The 27,953-nt window shown below is 34.2% G+C and overlaps 2 protein-coding genes across 2 annotated transcripts; one reads left to right on the top strand and one right to left on the bottom strand.

Moving 5' to 3' along the window:
* Window positions 1–9: 9 nt before the first annotated feature.
* Window positions 10–18,903, bottom strand: LOC149910265 (putative phosphorylase b kinase regulatory subunit beta). The gene is made up of 22 exons (XM_090111893.1): window positions 18,853–18,903; window positions 13,748–13,865; window positions 13,299–13,434; window positions 12,749–13,031; window positions 12,372–12,501; window positions 11,904–12,055; window positions 11,147–11,483; window positions 10,883–10,972; window positions 10,486–10,512; window positions 8,818–8,972; window positions 8,558–8,572; window positions 8,119–8,238; window positions 7,823–7,933; window positions 6,279–6,406; window positions 5,816–5,991; window positions 5,287–5,549; window positions 4,707–4,865; window positions 4,369–4,494; window positions 3,984–4,207; window positions 3,789–3,903; window positions 1,602–1,835; window positions 10–1,295 (listed from the first exon to the last, which is right to left on the bottom strand). Exons 1-22 carry the CDS (start codon window positions 18,853–18,855, stop codon window positions 1,134–1,136), a joined length of 3,264 nt encoding a protein of 1,087 aa, XP_089968019.1. The 5' UTR covers window positions 18,856–18,903; the 3' UTR covers window positions 10–1,133.
* CYLD (ubiquitin carboxyl-terminal hydrolase CYLD) lies at window positions 17,092–27,833 on the top strand. The gene is made up of 13 exons (XM_090111903.1): window positions 17,092–17,257; window positions 17,331–17,415; window positions 17,856–18,129; window positions 19,243–19,449; window positions 20,092–20,247; window positions 22,396–22,439; window positions 22,777–22,956; window positions 23,219–23,374; window positions 23,769–23,957; window positions 24,029–24,137; window positions 24,797–24,930; window positions 25,311–25,494; window positions 26,644–27,833. The coding sequence occupies exons 2-13, from the start codon at window positions 17,356–17,358 to the stop codon at window positions 26,835–26,837; spliced, it is 1,887 nt and encodes a 628-aa protein (XP_089968029.1). The 5' UTR covers window positions 17,092–17,257; window positions 17,331–17,355; the 3' UTR covers window positions 26,838–27,833.
* The last annotated feature ends 120 nt before the right edge of the window (window positions 27,834–27,953 follow it).

Raw genomic sequence — 27,953 nt, 5'->3', positions numbered from 1 at the left:
TTTGGCAACAGTAAAATTTTATTAACAAAATACAACCCACAAATAATACAATGGATTATATTATATTATTGATAGAATTCATTACATTTAAAAAAGTAAATATAAAAAATTACAGATAAACTTTTCTATAAAAACAGTAGTTTAGTAATATTTGAAGAACGAAAATACTTCATTTTCGTCATTTTTAAAGAACTTAGTATGTTTTTTTTTAAATATCACTACATCACAATTTACGTGAATACATATTGTAACAAATAAACTATCCTACATTTGATATTTTATCTAGTCATATTATGAAAATATGTAATTGATTCACATGATACTATTCACAAGGTTCATTTATCTCATAAAAAATATTATGTATAACAGAAATACAAGGCTTACAACTTTGCTTACAATATAAAAATGATTTGCAAAATAAGACAATCTCTTTTCGCATGTAAAAAAAAAAAAATACTTATTGCTCATTTTTTCAGCAATAACATTTATCATATTTATTTAACATATTGTTTACATTATGAAACAAACATATTAGTAATTTTTTTTTAACAAATCGTGTTTAGGTGTAATGAGGCAAGAGTCGTGTGCCGTAAGCAGTGCGGCCGCGGCGGTTTATAGCACGCCTTTGACGTCCGCGCGCGCATTTATTCCTGACTTCACGTCGGCTGATACGTCCCGTAGCGAGCAAGATGTTTGCAATAATAATAAAAAAAATTGGTTGTCTGTAAAGTCCTTTACTGACGATAGTTGAACGTGACAACGTCTGATTGTGCTTCTTTGTCCCTCGTTCCGTGCTCTCACTTGCACTTCAAGCCTCACATGGAACGCCTCAGAGCGAGGTAACGCCGCATGATTCATGTTTTTTCGTGCGTGCAGCCGGCTCTATCGAATTATAAGACGTTGTCACGTCAATAATTTTGCATGAAAACCAAGAAGCTTATATCTAATACACTGGAGATTGCACTATGACCATTAACTTATAACAAGAAAATATGACGTTGAATGACGCCTGTATGTTTTTTTTATCCCTTTCACACCAACTTGCAATCTCCAGTGTATTAGATATAAGCTTCTTGATCAAAACCAAATCAACAGAACTCAATCAATTCAACACTGACAATGTAAGCTATTCCTTATGTAATGAGACAGGTATCATGTGCGGTTGGCTGTGCGGTGTCAAGGTGCGGCGCGGCGGTTTGTAGCACGCTGTTAACGACCGCTCTCGCGAGATAGCCCAGTGTCACGCCGGCCGGAGCGCCCGCTAGTGAACACGACGTTTCTGGTTGGCCGCTATCCTGTGTTTTATTCAAGTTACATATTTGAAAATTCGCTTTGTAAACATTGCGGGATATGATTTTCTCTAATAGGTTATACATTAATTTGTTCAAGGAAAGAAATGGAAAATAGTGAATTGGTATATTGTAATTTTTTACTGTAAAATTTTTTGTATTCAAAACATTGGGTTTTGCAATTTGGTACAGGACAATAAACACATACTTTGACCTATGACCACTTTGTGTTATCAAACGTAGAGTATCTATTAAACAGAGCAAATATTTCGCGGTTACAATACAGGATTGTAGTGAACACAGAGCACTCACCTTAGCATACGTAGAATGTGCGTCATCTAACAACTTGTCAAGATCCAGAGGCTGTTGCATATACAGTTCGGGATTGCGGCGCAAGATTGTAGCGAACACACAGAGTAGCTCGACACAGAGCTGGCGCCGCGCTGCGGACGCGATGCGAACTAACGCTTCCTCTACGAGTAACGCGAATGATAACTCCGAACGGGACATATTTACTAGAGTTGGCTGGGCGGCGATTGCATGACCCTGAAAACAAAATGATATAAGAAATAATATTAATATTAATGATGCTTAGAAACAAGATAATATAATGCATAAATATAAACAATCAAATATCCAGGTATATCACAGAGGTAATATAAGGTTTTCGATACCGTCATATCCTCCAACATTGCTTTTCCAGCCTATCTTTGCCCAAACAGAAATTTTAACTTTTCCGAGTGTTTATGTGGAGTAGCATGACATTTAAGACTTGTTTTGTTTTTTGGTAGAAAATTAAAGTCTTTTCTCGCAACACTGATTAGATAGCACATGTTTATCGTCAATCAGTCTGCTGCTACATGTCGACAAAGAAGGAGGTGTTTTGGTGGTGCCAAATTTTTCTAAAAAAACTTGTCTCTGATCACTGGGAATCAATTAGAATACGTGAATATTTCTTATTATTTATTAAACTAGAATATAAAAAACCGGCCAAGTGCGAGTCGGGCTCGCGCACAAAGGGTTCCGTAGCAGCAAATATAATAAATTACAGTTAAATCAACCTATCTCAAAAACTATAAGAGATACTTTGATCAAACCAAAAATCGTTGAAAGAGTTAATTAGCATGCATCACCTCTATTTTTTTTAGAATTTTATACCCCGTAGTTATAAAAATAGAGGGGGGGGGACATACTTTTTACGACTTTGAGAGCTGATATCTCAAAAACCGTTCACTTTAAGAAAAATGTTTTTTAGAAAACTTTATATCATTTTAAAAGACCTTTCCATTGATACCCCACACGGGTATGTACATCGAAAAAAAAAATTTCATCCCTCAGTTACATGTATGGGGGGCCCCACCCCCAATTCTTTTTTTTACTATTTAGTGTCATATTTTTGTAGCGGTTCATACAACACATATTCCCATCAAATTTCATCACTGTAGTACTTATAGTTTCCGAGTAAATCGGCTGTGACAGACGGACAGACGGACAGACGGACAGACGGACATGACGAAACTATAAGGGTTCCGTTTTTGCCATTTTGGCTACGGAACCCTAAAAAGGAGGTTATTTGTTATTTCCAAGCAAAAATACGTAGTATTATAGGAGTTTTGTCGCTGGGCAATGTTATGTTAATAAACGTAGTGTGACCTATCCCAACATTGCCCAACCGTTTTGAGGTGCTAGGGCTGACACATTTTTAACAGACTTCTCAAATAGGTAGCAAGGTAATTTTTTTTAGGTATAAATTAAGTACACAGCATGTTTTTTCTTTTAGGTACCTAGGTAGGATTGTACGAGTATGTATGCCTACCTAGGTACTTTTTAAATGTTTAGTAGAAGTTACGTATAGGTACATAAATATTCATAATTTCAGTTTCATTTTAAAGATATACCTAGAAACAGTACGAACGCAATATTATTGCATGTGTACCTACCTATTACTTATTACCCACCTACATATTTTATTAAACTTAATTTTTTCATCCTTTACCTAGTTGATTTTTTTGTGACAACCCTAAACCCTAAAGATTTTTGTATGAAGATTGTGAGAAAATTACACCTAACTTTGCCCATACAATTTTATGAAGATCTACTTATTTTGGATCATTTTTTGTAAGAGATTCGGCATCTTTGTTTTGTCTTGTACTTTGTCTCTTAAAAACAGCTACGTAAGTCTTAAAATGGCTGAAATATTAAAGGTGGGCAAAGTTGTATACTTTTCCACCTTATTTCGCCCACCTCTTTCTTCCTTATTTTTAGAGAAACTATTAAGAATATGATTATTTCAAGTATATCTATTCATTCTAAATTCAATTCCCTACTCAAATAACAGCATCAATTCTGTCCATGTTTTGTTTTTTCTTGTATATGATCAAAACACTGTGAAAAGCGGGCAATGTTGGAGGATATGACGGTAACAATTTCTTCCAAGCAATGATATTATACAAAATGATGAGAGTAAAGAAACAGTAGGACATAAAGTTTTTTTCTTACTTGCACAATGATTCCCTTTGGTGTTCGCAGAAGTATATCCCAGACCTGTACATAGAAGTGTTTTGGAACTCGACAAAGGCAACCTTCGAGCTGACGGCGCTGTAGAGGTGTTAACCTTAAAACATAAAACAAAAATTACATAATAATATGTTATTTACAAGATTAAAAAAAAATATTATTAATATCAATATTTACCCTTTTTCATCAGCCCAATCAGAAACAGTTAGAACTTTTTGTAGAAGAGTACGCAATTTGTACGGCGACAAACTTTCCAATGTGGCATCTGCTTTTTTCTCATTAGGGAATATCTCCAAATAAATCCGAATAGCTTCGAGAACCCACCCGACTCGAATTTTGAGAATGCCTCTAAACATGTCCGGATTTGTGCCAATTAGTCGTCCACAGTATAATACTATTTCCTGAAAAATTAAGATATGATTTCATTATAAGTAGTTGTTACGATTAAAAGTAATCTTAAAAAATCTGTCACTAGTCTGTCTGTTCGCAACAAACTCCAGAAACTACTAAACAAATTTGTATGTAGTTTCCACTTTCCACCAATAGATTTACTTAATATTACCTGCTGTAATACAGCTCCAATAACATCATAGGGTTGAATAGTGCAATACATAACAGATTGTATTTCTCCGGGCGTCATTGGTTTGTCGAACACTGTCTCTTTCTGACCAATCACACCTACAGTGAGCTGCAATCAGTAATGCATTTATGATATATTAAATCTAAATACAAGGAAAAAAAAAAACAAATAAAAATGGCAATATTTGTTGTATGGTAAACTGTTACGAATTCAAAATACAATAATCATCCACACTTCGTTACAACTACATCTACCGCTGAAAACATTACATACTATAATATCTGAACATTAGAGCAACATCATTATCAGTAAAAACTAACCTGTTTCCCATTGACCAAAACAGTGGTAATAAAAGGGCTTATAGAATCCACAGTATGATTGAGCAGAGAGGAACAATACCGCACCGCCTTCCAGTGCCGCAACACACCCGCGCTGTGGTACAGGCTCTTGAGCGACTCTAGAGCATTCACACCGTTCACCTGCATATAAATATATCATACAATAACCTGCATACATATTTGTTATCTTGCCAAGGGCTCGACAAGTCGATGGGTTGCAAATTTATAGACGATTAAAAAGATAGATATTTAAAAGAGCAACTATGGAGTTTCTTGCCGGTTCTTCTCCATAGATACTGCTTTCCGAATCGGTGGTAGATGTTAAAATTATTATGTTTTGACGTTTCAAAAGTGCTTCTCTAAAGATAAACACCTAACTTGGTAAGTTGGTGTGAAAAGGATAAAAAAACATACAGGCGTCATTCAACGTCATATTTTCTTGTTACAAGTTAATGGTCATAGTGCAATCTCCAGTGTATTAGATATAAGCTTCTTGCTTGTACGATTTATAGTTGACGCTCTACTGTATATACGATTACTACACAACCATTGACTATATTACCTCATACATCGGCCCCTCTCTATCCATCAGGATGCCCCACAGCTGCGACTGCGCGAATATATTATCTGTGCCCCGCAATGCCGATACCACGTCATGTGTAGCTCTGTGCTTGTAAGCTTCGAAGTTAACACTTTGTTCGCGGTACGTGAGTGTTCGTGGCACGTCTGTTAGTGACTGGTAACCGATGTAGTCGTGTTGGAGTTGCTTGAACTGCGTGAACATTTCTGACGGGAACTCGCCTTGGCTCATGAAGTCGAGGTGCTCTGTGAATGAATGAAGTTGATTGAGTTAAAATTCAAATATAAAATTATCGGACTATACAAATTATTAACAAAAAATAATGAGGTAAAATTTATTCTGAGTTGAAATTAATTGCTCGTTTAAGTTAAACTACTCGCTTTCTTGAAAAAAAAAATAGTTTAACGATAAAATATTATGCACGATAAAACACGCGATGGACAGTATCAAAATACGAAGTAAATTAAAAAAAATGCAAGACAATTTTAATATACAATTACAGATTTCATACCAATACAAGAACTAGAGATGAGATTCTGCAACCTTCCCAGGCGCACTTTGACCCCGTCGCAGTGGCCCTTCTTCAGCATAGCGAGCAGGTCGAGCATCTGCTTGAAGTGCGGGTCGCGCATGTGCTCCTCGCGCACTAACAGACAGACTGTTGGACGACCCGATAGACGCCAATATCTATACAATTAATATAGATTGATGATTGATTGTTTATTGGTTCGATTCGGATATAAACTAAGTATATGAGAATGTCAATGTAGAAATGGGAGTAACATAAATTCTATAAATGTTGGTTTATAGAATTTTAGTTTTAACAACATTTATAGAATTTATTTCCATCATCATGTATGCACATCAGTTTGAATGATACAATTTCTGTTGTAGTATTAATACTTTATTTCTATTTCCATCAAAAAAAAATCCTTACCATAACAAGCAATCGATAGCATATAAAATGGACTCACTTTCCGACAAACTGTAATTCTGTCTTGATGTCATCGATCAACAACGCCATGTCTCGATACAGGTAAAATTCAGACACTTCAAATATTAGCGGATAGCATAATACCGTCATTCCGCAGACTCTGTAAATCTGTAAAATAATTATGAAGTCTAATTTAATCTTTATCTTTGGGAAAATAATGCTGCCATAGTGCGAATTAAAGTGAAATAAAATGTATAAATTTAAGTTATACTAATAATAATAGTTTCCACCATAGAAATCTAAATAACAAGACACTAGAAGTCGTAAGCGTGCGTGACCTTGTCGCCACTCAGGTGATTTTCACATCACCAGTGCATTCGTCACTGTTCAGTTGCTCTGGAGACGTATGAGTGTATACATGGTGTGTTTCAGCAATTCCCATTGCGGAAATTCTTCCACAAGTTGTAATTATACTTATAAAGGAATAATATTTCATCGGAAAATATTTTTTTTTAGAAATAATGCCGTTTTTCCTTAAAATTATAGAATATTTACAAGTATTACGAGTGTCACCATAGTAATCGAAACAACAATGAATGACACAGTCGACCATTCTTATTATCACGTTTGTTCGTATTGGAGCAAAAAGTCTCATATACTTAGGGATGTTATTCTAAAATAAACCGTAAATTCGTGCGTTATGATACATATTCAAAAGCTTAATTTAATTGATAAGTTAGTTTTCACTAAAATCAAGCTGTCCAATAAAAGGCATAGTTTATTTGTGTGTACTGTTTAGCTTTCGGTTTGAACATAGAAATCTAAATAACAAGACACTAGAAGTCGTAAGCGTGCGTGACCTTGTCGCCACTCAGGTGATTTGCACATCACCAGTGCATTCGTCACTGTTCAGTTGCTCTGGAGACGTATGAGTGTATACATGGTGTGTTTCAGCAATTCCCATTGCGGAAATTCTTCCACAAGTTGTAATTATACTTATAAAGGAATAATATTTCATCGGAAAATATTTTTTTTTAGAAATAATGCCGTTTTTCCTTAAAATTATAGAATATTTACAAGTATTACGAGTGTCACCATAGTAATCGAAATAACAATGAATGACACAGTCGACCATTCTTATTATCACGTTTGTTCGTATTGGAGCAAAAAGTCTCATATACTTAGGGATGTTATTCTAAAATAAACCGTAAATTCGTGCGTTAGGATACATATTCAAAAGCTTAATTTAATAGATAAGTTAGTTTTCACTAAAATCAAGCTGTCCAATAAAAGGCATAGTTTACTTGTGTGTACTGTTTAGCTTTCGGTTTGAATGTGTTGATTTTGGCGACAGCGGTTTTCATACGAATTATGACATTATAGCACTTCTATGTGTCTTGTTATTTAGATTTCTATGGGTTTGAATGTGTTGATTTTGGCGACAGCGGTTTTCATACGAATTATGACATTATAGCACTTCTATGTGTCTTGTTATTTAGATTTCTATGGTTTCCACTGATGTTAATCGCATCAAAGAAATAGGATACATAAAGAATATGTATTATACTTCTTGTTATTACTTACTTTACTGGTTCCTAGTGATCCCACAGGTCTGATTGGTCGACCTGTGAGCTTTAATTTGCCACAAACTCCTAACTCTCGGTAAACATGTACTAATTGGGTAGAACTACAAATCTGAAATATTTCAATAACTTATTAATAATGTTGATAAGAATTAATAAATACTACAAATTACAGTTTGTAAATACCATAATAAACAAATGCCTATGCCCACGCCTTATTAAAATAAAAATAAAAATGTAATAATTTCAGAAAAACTACTAGATTATAAAAATTTGGATATTAAACGCAAGTAATACCTGGACTGGTTCAACTTCGTGAGGCGTTTGAGTCTGTATACCGTAGGTGCCCATCATGGCTTGAAGTCTCATTGACTCTGCTATTAAAACAACTTGTACCACAAGATCTGTTGCGATACCCTGAAAAAGTTCAATATAAAATTCTATAAATATTTAACGATAAACAGCAGGATAATTTTATAGATAAATACGATCTTTTGCATAAAGGCTAAGCTAACATAAGTGCTACAACATTAAAAATACAAAAAATTATTGGTAACTATTTTATTTATCGTAGCTTCATACAAGAATTAGAACAATTAAGCGGTACATATATTATGTGAATACTTGCTTATATTAAATTAGCTTAAATACTGTGCAGTTTATTACATGGCATACATTGCTTGGCTAATTCAGTGACACAAAAGTGCTCTGATCTGCAATTTACAATAATACTTACAAACGTCGGCTTAGCCTGCGATTTTTGCATGGAAAGAAATAACTTGTTGTTTAGGAATTTCAGAGAATGTATAAACATATAATTAAACTTAACAAATTTAATTAAATACATTAAATTGAAAGGATTATATAATTTTAATCATCTATGTATAGGTAAAAAAATCTATTATTTAGAGCATTAATAGCTATCATTTCAAATAACTATTAAAAATAAACTGATTTAAAATAAGAAAACTATTCGATCTAGTTTACACAATTTACCTGAAAAGCCGAATACCTCCCGGCTCGACGGGGTCGGTTGTAAGAGGGTAAGTATCGACGAATAGGATCCAGTTCATTGACGTGCAGTAAACCGCCCGTTAGTAATTGAGCCAATACAAATAACGACTGCGCCCATAGAAACAGACCACCAGTATCTAGAATATGAATATTAATAAAAAAAATATTTTGAAATTATATCTTGGTTGCATTACCTCCACCTGCTAATATAGGCTTTGTAAATATTTAGTAAAACCTATTGAGTTGTTTTTAAAGTTTTACCGTTGCCTTGAAAAACAACTTGGTAACAAAATAATGCATAAGCTGTATTATTTTTTAAGTCACGTAATTTTTACGCGTGTATAATGTATATGTTACGGCTAAAGGTAGGTGAGAACATAAACTTAAGATTAGCCGGCTAAACTTAGGTTTATTTTCGACGAGGTGTTAATGTTAGTTTGTTCTATCTTTAGCCGGCTAAACTTAAGTGTAACCGCAGGCCCGTGGCTAAAAATGTCGGGGTGGGTAGATTTGGTTACTATAATACATGTAAGGAACAGGGCGAGTGTTTTCTGGCACTTCGCCGGCTGCTGCCGCAGCACGCTCGCTCGGCTCGTGCGGGTCTTAAGAGTTCTAACCTAACCTAACCTAGCCACCAGCTTTCTGCCCTGAGTCGGGGTGGGTAGATTTGGTTACTATAATACATGTAAGGAACAGGGCGAGTGTTTTCTGGCACTGTGCGGGCCCCTCAAGCCCTCCACCGGCCCGGCGCTAACCAAATCTACCCACCCCGACATTTTTAGCCACGGGCCTGCGGTTACACTTAAGTTTAGCCGGCTAAAGATAGAACAAACTAACATTAACACCTCGTCGAAAATAAACCTAAGTTTAGCCGGCTAATCTTAAGTTTATGTTCTCACCTACCTTTAGCCGTGACATATACATATATTGAGTGCACGTTATACGCACGTTACTCGCACGCTCCTGTCAATCGACGGAGCGGCAACGTCGCGTCAATCGCTATTCATGCGTTTATCGTGCGGCCGTAGAAAGTTTTTTTCTATAATATTATGTTCTACGCAAGATGCAAGTATACGTATTGCAATCGTGCGCATGCGTATTACGTGAACCGTAGGTCTTAGTGACCATTTTCTATTACCTGATTACAGATTAAGTCTTATTCCTATTAAAATTATTAATAAATGTTATTCATAAAACTTGAATATAATAAAATAAAATAATTATTATACTTTTTAAAACACATACCTACTTACTAAATTGTGTATAAAATAAGGTGTTAGTTAAATCTCAACGTAAACATTTAGAAAAAGGTGCAATGGTTGTAAAAACGATGCTATAGTGCTCATGATGAAACAATCACACGTATTACAAATAATTTAATTTTGTTTATTTACGAAAGTGCAGGTTTTATAAGAAAAATGTGCCATTGAACTCAGCTACGCAAACATCAATAAAGATGTACATTGTACAATTGTACATAGTTAAAATTGAAAGAAGAACTAGTGTGGAAATATTAGGTGCGGAGACTCAAGATGGGTATTATTAGTGCAATATAGCGTTAAAGTGGCAAAGAAAGCTTAGAAATCGTCAGGATAGAAAGTCGAATGAAAGCACAAGATTTTTTGCAATTTTGGTTCACACGGGCGTTACCTTTATTTTCGCTATCACCGGGTTGGTCTGAAATTATACATACAATGAAATTTAAAATTCCTTCTCTTAGCGTTGTATTTTTGAATAGAATAAATTCATTTTTGATGCTGTTATATCGAAAAATTAAGTTGTTTTCAATTATCGTGTTCTAAGACTATGTAAATTGAACACAATACATTTCACATACTACCTACATTATTTTTAAGTGTGGATGTACCTATAACAATTTTACAGCAATTTTACATAATATAAATTCATTAAGAAATATTCTATGTGTAAAGGTCCAAAATACAAAGATCCGAGTTGTGTGGAAATCTCTATTTTCTTATTGATGCTTCAGTGCATTATCGTATACATAATTAATTAGGTTTAATTAGGAATATAGGCATAGACATACTTGCTGGAAGTCTCCGAACTGAATAGGGTTCGCTGCGTTCATTTTCTATTCCTTCCTTTGGTACATAATAGTACCATGGAATTACTGGATCTGGAATAGATAATACATATTACGAGTCTTGTTATTATAAAACATTTGATATTTTCTGCATTAAAAAATGAGTTAATATAAATTATTGTTATTTATTAATGTTGATGGGGACTAGAGCATGTTATTTTGAATTTATTCCTTTATATAAAAATTGAAGATGTACAGAATAAATACCTCCAAACTCATCCATATAAATTCTCGTTTTCAACAACCTCTGATACTCTTCTACTTGTTCAGGCAGAGTCCGGAACACTCCATCGATTATCATCATCACATAGAACAACGGCCATTCTGACTCAATACCATCAAATTCCTTAAGTTCTCCCTCATTATAATATCGTCTATTTGGATCTTCAAGGGCACTCTTAAATCCATCCCGGCTGAATCTTTTAAAACCGTATTTGCCTTTCAAACGATTTAAGAGGTTTGATTTTGTTAATTGCACTAAGATTTCTTCATGGGTGGCGAATGCGGGAAATGATATTGTAGGCAGGAGAGCCGCATCAACTCCCTGTACAGGTTAAAATCTATGATAATCATATGATTATTGGTTAATATTAACTCACTCTTACGTATTTAATATTGTTCTCTCTATGTTGTCATAAAACAATAATGTATTACAGCGTAGATTCGTCGTATAAACGTTACATATATATGCAGTGAAAAGTCGTTAGAATCGGAAGGTGTAATTACGATACAGATACGATATCAATATTATGTTATAATTTTCGAAATAATAGAAGAACACGGAAATTATGGTTTCTTAGAATTTCGCTTTTCTATGTGATTGAAATATTTTGAAATTAAAAATCTTGCTTAGTATATCATATATGATTTAAAAGTAAACATTCCAAGTATTTTTAAATTTATTCAATTTATTTTTGTGTGAATTCCTTTATAATATCGGAATAAAAAAAATAATTAAACTTACCTTAGAACTTGATTCTCGAGGTAGCATGGTTTCAAAAATACTTCTGTTTCGATTGTGCGCGTCAATATCCACGTACACTACACTCCAAGACGCGCCTTTGTCTCCAAACAAATTGCAACCATTGATTGCTTCTAAAGCCGCCTTTGCCATACCTGGAATGGAATAAAATAAATTTCATACACCTTTTTAATGATTGAAGAATAATCAACCAAACATAGAATATTTGATAACTATTTTTTAACTGTTTTTTCTAAGGATCACTTTTTCATATCTTATTTACGAAATGAAAATATAATTTAAAAAAATCCTATTATAATAATTCAAAATTCTATATAGGTAGCTTCAATTGGGATTTAAATGAAATAATACAATTTTAAAAAGTTTGAGTGAAATAAGAAGAACAAATTAACTGACCAAAAGGATACTATGGAATATTACTACTTTGCTGTATGCATATTAAAAGCTCACCTATGGAAGAAGCATGTATTTCTGGCTTTCCATCATTGTATTTAGAGCCTCTCTCCCACATTCCATAATCAGGAGTTCTATATGCTCTTTCCACATAATACACTAAATTCTGTACAAATGCAACTTCATCCTGTAAGATTAAAAAATAAAAATGTTTTCTTAAATCAACTTCACCTAAGTTTCTAAAGTTATTAAAGCAAGAAGAAAAGTTATCTGTAAATCTTTTCATTAAGGAAAACTTTATATTAAATTTATTTTTGCTAATGTGTTGATCAGATTCATCAGGAATTAAGTTACCAAATAAAAACAATTTAAAAAGACAGTAAGCTAGTGCATAACTTAAAAACTTTTTTGGTTTATAATATCTTTAAATTTACCTGTGTATAAATAATCTGCAGGCCAGATGTGATCATTTGTACCAGAAACAGTAAATACAATGAAACCACATCAATCTGCAGGTGATGGTACTGATCATCGCTAAGCACTGGCTCTCCGGTTGTCAGATGGAATTTAACATGTAGTGCGTGAGCTGCACTCTGTCTTGTCTTGAATGCTTCAACCCTTGCTGCTTGTTTTATCCAACATTCTAATATACCACGCATACATTTTACTGTGCTTTGTCCTAGTTCATGAGACTTTCCTCTGTCATCATCTATTCGTCTGTACAAAAAAAAACATTTAAAAATAGTAGGAATATCCAAATGTAGGAAAAAAAAATATTTATAACTATGTAACTAGCTTCCGCCCACGACTTTGTACGTGCATCCCCGTTCCCGCAAGAATTTCGGGAAATCCTTTCTTAGCGGATGCCTACGTCCTAACATCTACCTGCATGCCAAATTTCAGCTGTGCATTGATAGATAGATGATAGATCACTATATCAGTCACCTTTGAGTTTTATATATATAGATAGATTAAGTAAGTTACCTGTATGCCTGATAGAGACCCCATACTGCAGATGCACAATAAATGCTGTCTCTTACACTTCCAACATGTAAATCTGAAGAAAGCACTGGGAATAACCCTGTGATTGGGCTTTGGAATCTTAAAAGTTGTCTCTTAACTGCAAAAAATATACATTACAATTTACATTATAAATCTCAGATTAAGTTCATATAAAAAAGATCACAATCCACCATTTATGGGAAACATATATGTATATATGTACACATATATCCTGTATATAATATACAGGATATTACATTACAATGTGCAATTCCTTTACTGCAAAGATAATTATTACTATCTTGCTATATTATATTGTTCAAAATAATAATTTAGTTGAAACAGATCAAGTCTGAAACACTCTAATAGAATATGTTTAATATAAAGAGATATTAAATATGTATATAGTGAGTTTAGTGATTATATCTTACCAATAGCATAATAAATATCTAATTGTCTAACAGTGTCTTCATAATTTGCTATCTTTAGGAACTGCTGAGCATTTATGTCATCGATACTCCCTTGACGAATCATTAGGTCTGGATTTGCCTGCAATTCATACAGGATCACATACAGGATCACATGAGATCAATACAAAAGTTTTGTTGCAATTTTATGTAATAATATGAAAGTTCTTACCAAACTTTAAAAAAAATCTAAGGCCTCAAAAAATGCGAAAAAAATTAAATGCTTAACAACGATACATTATTAATGACTTAAATACACAAAAAAATATTTATGTATATATTTTATCAAAGAATATAAATAAGAAATATAATCATATCACTTTGCACTTTGCAGGTAGACTTTGAAGCATGCTTTGAAGCACAGAGCAAGTATTATCTTTGAAGTTTAATTGTTTTGACCAGTTTTGACTTTTATCGCCGACAAAATATGTCAAGTTTTGTCTATAGGATGAAGGTCAGACAAAGGACATGTTTGAGACCACAGAGCAAGTTATAGTTTGAGACGATGCGTTGTCTCTACTGTTATTAAATAACTAGATTTCCGCCCGCGGCTTCGCCCGCGTTTGCAAAGGAAAACCCGCATAGTTCCCGTTCATTTTTCACACATTTCCGGGATAAAAACTATCATATGTGTTAATCCAAGTTACCCTCTATATGTGTGCTAAATTTCATTGTAATCGGTTCAGTAGTTTTTACGTGAAAGAGTAACAAACATCCATACATCCATACATCCTTACAAACTTTCGCCTTTATAATAGTATTAAGATAGATGGGATCAGGAAGGCCATAAACAAAAAAAAAGAAGAGACGATGTGTTCAGTAATAATTGACTTCAAATTTAATCTTCTCAATGCAATAAGTTTTTTCACATATCGGTCAATTAGGGAAAGCTGGCATGTTCACAGTACTCACACTTATGCAATTTCACTTACAGTATGTTCAAAAATAAATGCGACCCTAGTTTCATTTTAGACTTGAATTGTAAAATGGGTGCGTTGTAGATATGTATATGCAAATATAATTACTTATGAAAGCTCTCATAATTTACCTGTAAAATTATAATTTAAAAGTAAATCAATTGATGAAGTTAATTATTTATTCTAATAATAATCAATTGGATAAAAGTATTAATAATCATTCAATTATCAAATAATAATTAAATTCCTGACTTTGGTCGAGTAAAGATATCTAAGAAATATTATATTTGTAGTAAGTACGTAATACCTACCAATACCTACGCGCTAACAAATATGTGTTACATGTTTATTGTATAATTTTCACACTATTGGTTTTAAACTCAAACTCAAAGATTTATACAATTAGACTTCTTCTAGAAGCACTTTTGAATCGTCATAACAGTTTAACAGTTTTAACATTTACCACCAATTCAGAAAGCAGTATCTATAGAGAAGAAGAAGAATCTATTTAATCATAATCGTAATCTTCTACTTCACTGTAACTTTCATCGCTCGAAGAACTCGATGTTTCGTTGTCGGAATTTCTTAATGTTATTATAAATGAGTCAGTGTAATTATCTACTTTTGGTTCTAATTGAATATATTTTTCCTCATGTTCTCGCGTCTTTCTCCAAACGTCACTAATCATATCCAGACTAATAGCATTTGCTTCCTTTCTAAATAATTCTTACACAGTTTTCAAGTTAAAGTTCACATTTTGTGATGCTACTTTCCCTTTAATTATGCCCCATAGTAACTCTATTGGGTTGAGATCTTTGAGGATTGCATCAAGTAGGTAAAAATTGTGTATAGTTTGGCTTATTTTTTTTAATAATGTGATAACTCTGATAATTAATTAGTTATTTGATTTTTGAAAAAAAAATGCCGATTTTAGTCAAAATTTATATTTTTCTAACAAGATCCTTATCATCCAAATTTCCACCTTGGTGAGAAAAATTGACATTTCCAATGAAAATGAACAAAAAATTAAATGATTTTATTAAGTAAATACTGTAAAATAGTCTATAATTCTTCCATTTACTGTATCACAAAATTCTTCATAGATTTTTAGATATTCGTACTACACCAATTACATCACCCTTTATTTATAAACAATTGCAAAATATGACACATACATAGGCCGGGAGATACTGACACAAAATTTCGGGTCATTTGTAACAGAATGGCGGTTCTACAGAGGTCTTATTACGCAATGACTAAAAGAAAAATGATGGTCAGAACTCAGAACGCTGGTACCGGCGGACTAGTCGCGTGGGCGTTAGTCGAACTCGTCAGATAAATAGCGAAAGTCAAACGATTTACAAATCGTTTGAATTTTCCGCGTTATGGCTACCATTTGGAATCGTCCGAAAAGTATGGCATGGCAATTTTAGTAAATGGCTGCACGACGATGGTTACCTGTGCAAAAGTGAGCTCGGTACAAATGGTTGAATTGTTTTTTTTTTAATCAACGCATTCACGTCGGTATGGCGGACTGTAAGTCACATCGTAACTGTATGGCATGACACTACCGCCTACATCTTTTTTAAGGGCTATCGGTAAATTCTAAAATTTTTGTGTTACAAATCGTTGGACTTTCGCTATTTATCCGACGAGTGTGACTAACGCCCACGCGACTAGTCCGCCGGTACCAGCGTTCTGACCATCATTTTTCTTTTTGTCATTGCGTACTAAGACCCCTCTAGACCGCCATCCTGTTACAAATGGCCCGAAATTTTGTGTCAGTATCTCCCGGCCTAACATGTGCATTGTGTAAATGTGTTGACGTTCCAGCTCTTCTTAATATACCTATACATATTTGAATAATAACCACACAACAGTAAGTGCCTTTTCACACGTACCGGTTGCCGGGTAGCCGGCGCCGGATACTGGACGACTCACTGGCCGGCGCATCTGAAAGCTAGTTGCGTGTTCCATACACCACTGTCAGTTCGGCCGCCGGCTAACCGATGCCCGGCGACCGGACGCACAGTGGTGGTTCCGGCGCGCACCCGGCAACCGCCTGCCGGATAAATTACGCCGGTACATGTGAAAGTTATGTACCATGCCCATACACTTCACCACCGGGTAGCCGGCGCCGGCTACCCGGCAACCGGTACGTGTGAAAAGGCACTAAAAGTGTAACCTAAAAGTGGATCTATAACTACAATAAATATTCCAATTTAAACATCGTCATTTTGAGAATCACTGCTTTATTGTTAATCATGATTAAAGCAATAATAATTAATATTAAATTAATATCGTAGTAATCGTACTTATCACATATTAATGTACTAGTACTAGATAATAATATGTCAAAAGTCAAAATCGTATCAAACGTCAATCATCAGTGTCATATGATGACCGTCTGTCATTGAACTGTAATAAAAAAACAAACAAAATTTTAAATTACAATTCGTGTTAATTGAAATTTATGAACTAGTTTAATTGCTTTTTAATTACATTACAATTGAAATGATAAATTGAGGAACATCGCACACTAGTTACTGGGGAACAGGTGTGTTGATTAAAATTATTAATCAGTATTGCAATTTGTAAATTAAATTATAATTTCAATCCTTTTTATTTAGTTTAAATAAATAAAATAGCAGTAAAATGAATCATGAGGTTCATCAGAAGCAAGAATCTAAGAGTGCCAGCAACAGGGAGCCGCAGGTTGCAAAGATTATTGTTATCATTACATGGCCATGATCATTAGTCATGCATTTTATAATAATCCACCAGCAATCGTGATATCGTAAAGCACAATGATAAACATTCTAATAATTTTACTACAATTATTAATAAAATGAGTTTGTATACATTGTCTGGGTTATGACACAATACTAAAAACAATAACAATTATTGGGAATAATTATTATTTCTTAATGTTCGTATCATACATAATTTACTAGGGGGCATGTGGTTGGATGTGTTTTTGTGGATGTCTATAATGTATGTTATTAAAATTAATGTCTGAGCATTTAATAAGGATTGAAACTAATTATTAAGATTGATGGATCAATGCTTGTCAAAATGAGTGTTTATTAATATGGGATTTATAAATTATAATTGACTTATACACACAAATCATTCTTTTGTATTTAATGTTATAGATAGACCTCTTCAGTATAATCGGAGGTAGTTGGCCTCCCCCACCAAAAGAACCAGAAAAACCAAAATATGGAACATTGCCGCAAAGTCCTAAAAGAACTATGCAGCGAACACCTCAAAACGAAAGAGTGAAATCAGTTAATTTGATCAATCATCTTGCACCAGATAGGCGAAGGAAACCAACAACATCAAACTATTCCATTACAAGTGAAACAACCAATCAGTACGCAAAAATGGTGCATGATACAAAGAAAATTGAAACTGGAATCCTTGTAGGTGAGTAATTCATAGTTTTGAATTTATTTATCCCACTAATCCCATCCCACTAATATTATAAATGTGAAAGTTTGTGAGGATGTGTATGTGTTTGTTTGTTAGTCTTTCACGCAAATACTACTGAACCAATTACAATGAAATTTAGCACACATATAGAGGGTAACTTGGATTAACACATAGGATAGGTTTTATCCCGAAAATTCCATGGGAACAAGAACTATGATTGGTTTTTCTTTGAAAACACGGGCAAAGAAGCGGGCGGAAAGCTACTATGCTTTATAATTGAAATCATGGTTAAAATAGACTTTCTATAAACAACACAGTTTAGTATATTATATGAAATTAATTAGATATTTTTCTTGGCAGAAATATTCCATGTCTTAGATGCTTAGGTAGAGTTTTGCTTCGGACATCCATTCCTCATTTCCTTTAATCTATATGATAAAAATGAATCGCCCAATATGTTGCTAAACGCAAAACCCGAGAACGGCTCGACCAATTTGGCATAAACTTAATAAAACTACTACATTACGACGTGAAAGAAAGACCAACATATAAACACACTTTCGTATCTATAATATTCGTATTTTATAACAATCGTAATGATATACTTAATGTTGAAAATATTTCAATGACGTTATTCACGTAATAAATATTTGTGGAACTATTATGACCACTATTTATTTTAGATAACTGTGTGTATTATAAAGGAGCAAATCTTACCATGATTATTATTAGTAAATCACATAATATTTCACTATCACAATATGTATTTCTTTAACCACTTTTTAACTTTTCTAAATACCTATCACTAAAATTTTATTACATGTTGTTGTATTTAAAAGTAAATAAAACAGGTCGAATGTACATTGACTGCACTCGTTAAAACATCCCATTTTAGCTTTCCTATTTTCTAATTTTAGTTCACGCGGGTGATCAGCCGCCAATAGTTCGTAGCGCGCTATGTCGCAAGCGTATTATTTGAGAGAACTCTCGATAGATGAAATTCCATTATGTGTTCTACAATATGAAACTAGTGTGTAAATTTTGTAAATTTATTTTGTATACTGTAGAGTGTAGTAAATCAGTTCAAATGTAAATCTCTATTTTTAGACGTTTGCAGCAATGAAGCCCCTGAAGAATTGTATGATACTCCGTCGTTGGGGTCTCCGAGAGCCGCCCAGCAGTTTCGGACGCAACCTCAGGCACAATCACCTTTGCATTTGCAAGAGGATATTGGAGTCGGTTCCTTAGTGGAGGTAGCGACAGATGTTGATCAACATCATTATGGTGTCGTGAGATGGATCGGAGTTATAGATGGTAATATTTTCATAATAGTGTTTATTTCAATTTTTAAAACACCATCTTTATACAAAAATTATTATTAATAACTACCTACCAAAAATCATAATCGGAAAGTAACACGATTAAAAGTTTTGAATACGGAAACAAAGAAAATATTCCTAAGCCTAAAATATTGAGTAGCGATAAAATATAGTTGAAACTTGTTACTTGACCACTCTTTACTTCTTGTAGACGAGCCTTACTAAAATTGCTGAATAGATTTTGACAAAACATATCTATTTTATTTCTCAAAACTTTAGAATACAAACTAACTGTACTCGCGTACTGTACTTACTTCTATTTTCATTGAGTTTCGTTTCTATTGGTTTTGCGGATTACTTTATAATCAAACTAATATTGTTTTGAAGTGAAACTCTTCTTCGTGAACTAGATAAGATAAGAAATAGTATTCCGAACAAGCAACAGCCTCATTGTGCATCAGAGAGCTGGGCACGCGCAACGGGCAGCGGCTGTTCGCGTGCCGGCGTCGTCCGTTTTATTTATGTTTCGCTTCTGTTATTTACGTGATGTTGACCTCACTAATGAATTTTTGAACCAGTATTCCTTAAAATGGATCATTCTAACATAAACAACCACTTAAATGGCATCGTGCATCAGACACAGCAACAGCGGGCGTGGAGCTGGAGCAGAGCGTGTGCGGGCTGGGCGACGGGTCGCGCGGCGGGCAGCGGCTGTTCGCGTGCGCGGCGGGGCGCGCGCTGTTCGTGCCGCTGGCGCTGTGCCGCCGCGACGCGCGCTTCCGCGACACGCCGCCGCCCCACAGTGGATCCAAATTCAAGTTTCATGGACCTAGGATTCAATATCGGTCTATCACGCTGATTTTTTTTTTCAAGGCAGATAATTGAACACCGATCAACTTTTTTTAATGGTAAAAATCCCCTAGGCGTATAGTTTTTGAGAAAAAAAATTGTTGAGTTTTTTTTGTATGGAGAAAAATCTTTATTATTTTTTTTCTCGCGTTGCTTTAAATTGCGAATGCTTAGATTCATATATTAAGTAAGTCCGGATGATATAGTATCCAGAAAAAAATAAAATATCTGCATCGACTTGCAGCCCCGCGCAGGAATGATCGATAAAAATTTCAATTTTCCTATGCTCTTTTCTCTTGTATTACCTGCGTTTTGTTGCTCAATACTTGCTTATTCGTACTCCTTACATGACATTAATGAATATTGAGAACATTTCAGCCCACTAAATACGTTAAGTTATATTTTTATATCTTAAAAATTTTCAAAAACAGGCAATTATAAAATAAGTCACAGTACAACGTAACCCGTGCCTAGAAACCAATTAGGTAACGTCAACAACCTATCTGGAATGCGGTGTTAGTCCCAGTTAGTTCCGAGTATATAAACAACCTCGTTAGTGCCCAATCGTTAACGATGTACAAGTACATAAACAACCTCGTTAGCTTTAACGAGGTTGTTTATATACTTGGAAAGATTAAGAGATGTTAAAACAGCCAAGGATTTGTCTTCAGGAATGTCTTGCTTCTTTTTAATTAACAAAAATTCTGATACACTTGGTAGTATCAGGGTATTTTTCCAAATGCTCTAAAATTTTCGCAAAAGCTGCTTTGCCGTGAGCTTTTAACTTTTCAGTAAAGCAATAAAAAAGTTCCTCTTCATTTTTTTCACTCATAGTAGAGTCGGATCGTCGTTTTTTTTTTTTGTTTATTGCTCAAATCTTGGAATGGAACTCTAGATATCTTTTCAGTGGATGTACTTGCTTCAGCAGTGGACGTTGATGGAACTGATTCAACTATAAACGAAGAAAAGTTGGTCTGAGTTTCTTCATCTACATCCGCACAATCACCAAACAAAACATTTAAGTCCACCGAATCACAAGTAGGCCACTGGATGTCAGATTCCAACCACCTTTTATTGTTTTCCCGAGTCAGAAACGTCTTCAGAGATCGTCTTGACTCAGACCATTTTTTCGTTATAATGTGTATAACTACGAGAAAAATCTTTGTGTTTACTGCGATCTTCTTCAGACAGTTCATATGGGATTTTTGAGATGATAACTTCAAACAAATGGTTGAAATTCTTCAAATCACCAAATTTCCTCATAATCAGGAACATATCCAAATTAGTACTCAAGCCAGCCATTGTATAGTATTCGTAAATGTCGGAAATATAATGGAGCTCAGTTTAATGTGCGGCTTATTTATATAAATTAAGAGTACTCAGGTACTAAGGGCATGCAGGATTAAATGCGACCGAGTATATAAACAACCTCGTTAAAGCTAACGAGGTTGTTTATGTACTTGGACCTCGTTAACGATTGGGCACTAACGAGGTTGTTTATATACTCGGAACTAACTGGGACTAACACCGCATTCCAGATAGGTTGTTGTCGTTACCTAATTGGTTTCTAGGCACGGGTTACGTTGTACTGTGACTTATTTTATAATTGCCTGTTTTTGAAAATTTTTAAGATATAAAAATATAACTTAACGTATTTAGTGGGCTGAAATGTTCTCAATATTCATTAATGTCATGTAAGGAGTACGAATAAGCAAGTATTGAGCAACAAAACGCAGGTAATACAAGAGAAAAGAGCATAGGAAAATTGAAATTTTTATCGATCATTCCTGCGCGGGGCTGCAAGTCGATGCAGATATTTTATTTTTTTCTGGATACTATATCATCCGGACTTACTTAATATATGAATCTAAGCATTCGCAATTTAAAGCAACGCGAGAAAAAAAATAATAAAGATTTTTCTCCATACAAAAAAAACTCAACAATTTTTTTTCTCAAAAACTATACGCCTAGGGGATTTTTACCATTAGAAAAAGTTGATCGGTGTTCAATTATCTGCCTTGAAAAAAAAAATCAGCGCGATAGACCGATATTGAATCCTAGGTCCATGAAACTTGAATTTGGATCCACTGTGCGCCCGACCGCGCGCTCGCGCACGACACGGAACACTTCGATCAGGTTCATTGTTTTATATATGGTGTACTTTCATTCATTCATTATGTGGATTGGACTAAAATATATGAAATTTTGACAAGAAAATATATTTCTCAAGGCACTTTTTTTAAATAACATCTCATTTGATAGACACAAAACAATGTTAAAAGATCTACAATTTTCGTTTTATAGTGCTAGGTTTCAATAAGGTATAGTACCTACGAATTTTGTGAGCCTGATAGCGGTAGGTGTATTTTTTTTTTCGTTGAATTTGTTAGTACCAAAAAACAGAATCAGCCTGCTAGCCTGTAGTAGTACTTGTGTGTTTGATGTGTTTCTCTATCATATTATTTAATTGCAGCCTGACTGTCCCGTGGTCCCCGGCGTGGTACCACCCTTAAACTCGCTGGGAGAACTAGCGGGGAAAAACCGCGGGATTCAAGGACATCACAACTCCTGCTATCTCGACGCAACCCTATTCGCTATGTTCACATTTACTAGTGTGTTTGATGCACTCTTATATCGACCGCCCGAACCAGAGGTAAATTATTAATAAAATTCTTGAAATGTCTGACAGTTATTGTCCATTTTTTTTCAATAGGTTGTTGAATATCATTTGAAAGTATCTTAGGAGGAAAGATTTTCTTATGAAATCTTTCTTGCTTTATTTTCATATTTATTTATTCACTAATTTTATATAGGTACCTCAACAATTTAACAATAATAACAAATATTCTTTCCAATGGACTTTAATTTATATCGAAAACAGCCACTCAATTCATTCAATAATTTATCATAAACAGGATTCGCCCCACTACTCCGAGGTACAGCGCGTGTTACGTGAAGAGATAGTGAATCCACTCCGTCGCCATGGTTACGTGCGCGCCGATAGAGTTATGAAACTGCGCACTCTATTGGAGCGGCTCTCTGACGTGCCCGGATTGACTTCGGAGGAAAAGGTCTGTAGAACTTTTAAGATGGCACTGTTTTTTATTATTAAAATGAAACTTTTATTACATCGTCTCAATCTTTTTGGTCTGTGTAGCGCATGTCGCGTGACGGTCGGCTGCCGAGTAGGTATAAAGCAGTGTTCGGAAAGTTTCACTTTTACCGTGGTTTCATAAAACCACACAACATTTTTATTAATTAAATATTATAAAGGCAGGTTGATAATTATTGTACCATTATTTGATTTTTTTTTAATATACATTACAACACATTGCAATCCTATAATTGAAACGTGTTTTTTTTTGTATAATGCAAGAAAGTTTAAAATGTAAGAAGTCTTTAGATTTTGCTGCCTAAAATTATTAATAAGGAAGTAATGGTCATTGATTTAAATTTTTGTTGTAGGACCCAGAAGAATTTTTAAACGGTTTGGTAGCACAACTATTAAGAGCGGAACCATTCTTAAAACTATCGTCGGGTCAAGAGTCATATTGCTACCAGCTTTTTGTAGAAAAAGACGAACACGTCACTTTACCGAGCGTACAGCAGTTGTTGGAACAGTCTTTCGCTACTTCTGGAGTTAAATTGAGCGAGGTATTATCTTAGAATTTTTTTTATTGGGGTTGTTTTTAAAGATTGTTATTAATAATTGAATTATTTTGTAGGTTCCAGCAGCATTTATAATCCAAATGCCAAGATTTGGGAAAAATTATAAGCTGTATCAAAGAGTTCTACCATCACCTCTCCTGGATGTAACAGACCTGATTGAAGGATGTTAGTAATATTTTTTACTATTACAGTACTTCTGACTTCGGTCCCCAATTTTGGTTTTTAAAACTTTTCATAGACGTTGGACGTGTTAACACGTGTGCGTGTTATTAACTTTAAAAACCTTAAAAATCTTATAATTGAGTCTTTGAGTCTATTGATTGAGTCTTGTTTTTTTAGTCTTTTAAAAATACAGTTTAATTCAATATAGTTTATTTTAAATTTAAAATGAAACAACTATAATTTCGTACTAAAAATATCAGTAAATATAACCTATAAACGTATTTATAGGTTATATTTACTTATTAATCCTTGGAATGGAGAGTCTCTCCTTTTGCCTTGTATAAATTTTATTTTCTTTTAACCTTTATCAAGATCAGAATGTATTAAGGGAAGGGACTGGCTCTCTTAACACAGGCTATTCCTAGCAAGAGAGCCAAAGCCTCATATCTAAAATTGTACAACAAAAGGTCAAATAAAGATTTTTGAAGTGAAAACTTCTTTAGCGGCGTTGGGTATAAAATCTTAAACTCGCGTCATGACACGTGACCTGATCGAAAAAGCGTAAGACGGATGGATATCAAACATGCTGAACGTTAATAATCAAGTTTTCACTTCTGCCGGCACTCCCGGAGTGTAACCCGTTTTTTTTTTTTAAATTCCAGTACCCCGTCAATGCAGCGTGTGCGGCGGTCTCGCGCGCTGGGAGTGCAGCGCGTGCGCAGCGGGCGGCGCGGTTGATTCCGGCGCATTATGTAACTCGTGCTTGCGGTTGGCGCATGCTACTCGCTCGCATAAGGTACTTACTGTATTATGTTAATAAACCATTTTGATGTAAGTCTATAAGATGAAGGTATTGTTTTAAATTTAGAGGCAATCATGATTTTAAATTGAGATAAGAAAAAGCTCAAGTGATAAAATGATTCTTCTTCTTCTTTGTTTGTTGAGGCCATCCACGCAATAGTGGGACTTCGCCAAAATAAATTAATTATATTTTTTGTCTGGTAACATTTTGTTGGCATTGTGGATGTAAATTTTTGTACGATTTCGAATTTTCGAATTTTTTTGAGTTTCCATCAATCATCTTACTTTAAATAATTATTTTACACAATAAATGTTTGCAATTTAATTATGTCTTTATTTTATCATATTTTTTTAAATACCGTTTTTTTTCAACAGGCAACACCATTGTCGATTTGTGAAGAGTACGCCAACATTTTGGAGTCTTGTCCCGTACCTAGAGTTTATATGGAGTTGTTTGCAGTATTATGTATAGAAACAAGCCATTATGTCGCTTTTGTCAAGACAGGCGTAGCACATGATGCTCCTTGGTGTTTCTTCGATTCTATGGCTGATAGAAAAGGTATGAGGACAGATTTGTATTGTTACCATTTTTTAATATAATATCTTCTTTACCAATAGCCTAGTGTCAGTAAAACTTATTGCATATAACAAAAAAAAAAAAGAAAATATTGTTTGTTTACTATTCCAATACAAATATAGAGTATCATATTTCTAGTGTTGCCGCTCGATAGTCCACTATCGATAGTCTATCGATTAACTATCGATAGTTGGGGAAAAGCAATAGTATCGATAGCACTATCGATACTATCGATAGTGTCGATACTATCGATAGTATCGATAGTCCTATAAGCGTAAATACTATCGACACATAGCAATACCATCGATAGTATCGATACTATCGAAGCTCAATATCGAACGAACTATCGATACTATCGATAGTGTCGATACTATCGAAGCTCAATATTGAACGAACTATCGATACTATCGATAGTGTCGATACTATCGATAATATCGTCCCATCGATAGTGACCTTTTTCTCGATAGTATTGCTTTATCAATAATATTATAGTGGATGACAGAGAACTAGATGTTTGGTTATAATACTTTTCAAGTTATCTATTGGCGCTTTGTACAATCCATTTTTTTAGTTCGTTAATTCGTAATCCAATAAGCCCATTGACTGACCCATTATACCAAGAAATCGTGAACAATACTATTGCACAATTTACTACTATCGATAGCTCAAAACTATCGATAGTATCAGTACTATCGATAGTATCGATTGTAGTTGCAATATTCAGTAGCAATAGTATCGATACTATCGACAGTATCGATAGTATAGCAACTATTGGCAATCAATACTATCGATTTTATCGATACTATTGCAGTTCATCAATAGTATTCCATGATTAACGCTATCGATAGTATCGATAGTATCGATAATATCGATACTATCGATAGTGCTATCGATATTCTGACTTATTTTCAAGGTCAACTATCGATAGTCAAACTATCGATAGTTCGGCAACACTACATATTTCAAAACATGAAGTCGCACATCATTCAGTAAAATTGATACAATTTATTCATTTTGCACATCATATTCCATAGTAAAATTTAAAATTTTGTGCTCATTTTTGACCCTCCGCACTACAAGCTGGCCAAAATCGTGCTGTCCCATATTCAACGTAATGTTATTGTTCTCCAGGCGAGCGCAACGGCTACAATATCCCCGAGATAGTCGAGATCGACGAGCTTGGCGCGTGGCTAAGCGATGAAGGTGGGCGGGCACTACACGCTGCCGCACCGCACGACCGCCAACTACCCGCACCCGCCAAGCGCTTACTGGCCGACGCGTACATGTGCTTCTATCGGAGCCCCGACGTCGCTATGTACAGATAGACGTGTGGGGTTATGGGCGGTGACGTCACTGTGTACAGATAGGCTGATGGGGGCTGCTGATAATAGAACAGTGACGTCACTAAGTGCAGATAGACTGATGAGATCTGCAGCTTCTGCTACTTGTCACCAAATACTGGTGGCTGGAGATTCGACGTCGCTACTTTTGTAGGCTGCTGTGTGTGAACTTTGATCAATGAAGTGACTTTTGCATCATTATAGAACTTAGAAGACAGCTATGTTATAATATATGGGGGGAATGAGTAAGGTAAATGATGTTGAATAAATTTTTTGTAACAAAACCCCAACATTCTAAAGATGGATACGCATTATAAATTTAGTAGTAAAGCCTGAACCGGAACTCGTTAATGCCTGTAGCCACTTATGGGATTGACTTAAGCTATTTAAAAAAAAACTATTTTATATCTATTTGGGGACAATATCAATGCAATTTCTTCGCTCATACATAATTTGATACTTGTAGAAAAGACAGTTCACTTTGAGAGTTTATAAATTATGTAGGATAGCCTTACGTGTCTAAATCTGTAAATCGTGTGAATAATAAAATATTACACATTGGAGTTAAACACAATAATTGAAAACAACAGAATGATATTTGTATAATATATTACAGATAAAAAATATATTCATCACATTTTTCTAATCTCATTTCTACTACTAGTATCTAAGATTTCATCAATACATTTGTAAATATCAATTTATCATATTATTATTTTATTATAATATTATCTATAAAAATAATTAGTTATACTTTAATAACATAATATGGCAGTATTGTGTTTAAGACACTTATGTATATTAAATTAGTAAAAAAAAGTATGATAGACTTAAAGGGCTTTAAATTAAAATATAATAAATGCATTTTGTTACATAATACATAATATTATATCTGCCGTTGAATATTATCACTATAGCATTAAAATATTACTTATTATTTATGAATGATTTAATTTAATAAAGAGAAATAAATTATATCCACTCATTAATCTTGATTTTATTTTCTATTGTTTTTGTGTGTACTTACTTGTCGTTGGTACTTGTCTTAGCAAATTATTATTTTAAATATTCCTACTTTATGATAATAATATGTAGGTACTA

Source organism: Colias eurytheme, chromosome 2 (genome assembly GCF_061535395.1).
Source record: "Colias eurytheme isolate Ceu_HAF_F1 chromosome 2, ilColEury1 Martin Lab GWU primary, whole genome shotgun sequence".
NCBI classification, from domain to species: Eukaryota; Metazoa; Arthropoda; class Insecta; order Lepidoptera; family Pieridae; genus Colias; species Colias eurytheme.
Note: the sequence above shows the minus strand (reverse complement) of the source record. Positions and strands in the feature narration are given on the sequence as shown.

Coding starts and splice junctions, on each gene's coding strand:
- CYLD (XM_090111903.1), top strand. CDS start 17,356: ATGAATCATGAGGTTCATCAGAAGCAAGAATCTAAGAGTGCCAGCAAC. Junction 18,130..19,242: donor TGAAACTGGAATCCTTGTAG/GTGAGTAATTCA, acceptor CTCTATTTTTAG/ACGTTTGCAGCAATGAAGCC. Junction 24,931..25,310: donor ATGCTACTCGCTCGCATAAG/GTACTTACTGTA, acceptor TTTTTTCAACAG/GCAACACCATTGTCGATTTG.
- LOC149910265 (XM_090111893.1), bottom strand. Junction 13,032..13,298: donor GGTCTCTATCAGGCATACAG/GTAACTTACTTA, acceptor TTTTTTGTACAG/ACGAATAGATGATGACAGAG. Junction 7,934..8,118: donor ACGAAGTTGAACCAGTCCAG/GTATTACTTGCG, acceptor GAAATATTTCAG/ATTTGTAGTTCTACCCAATT.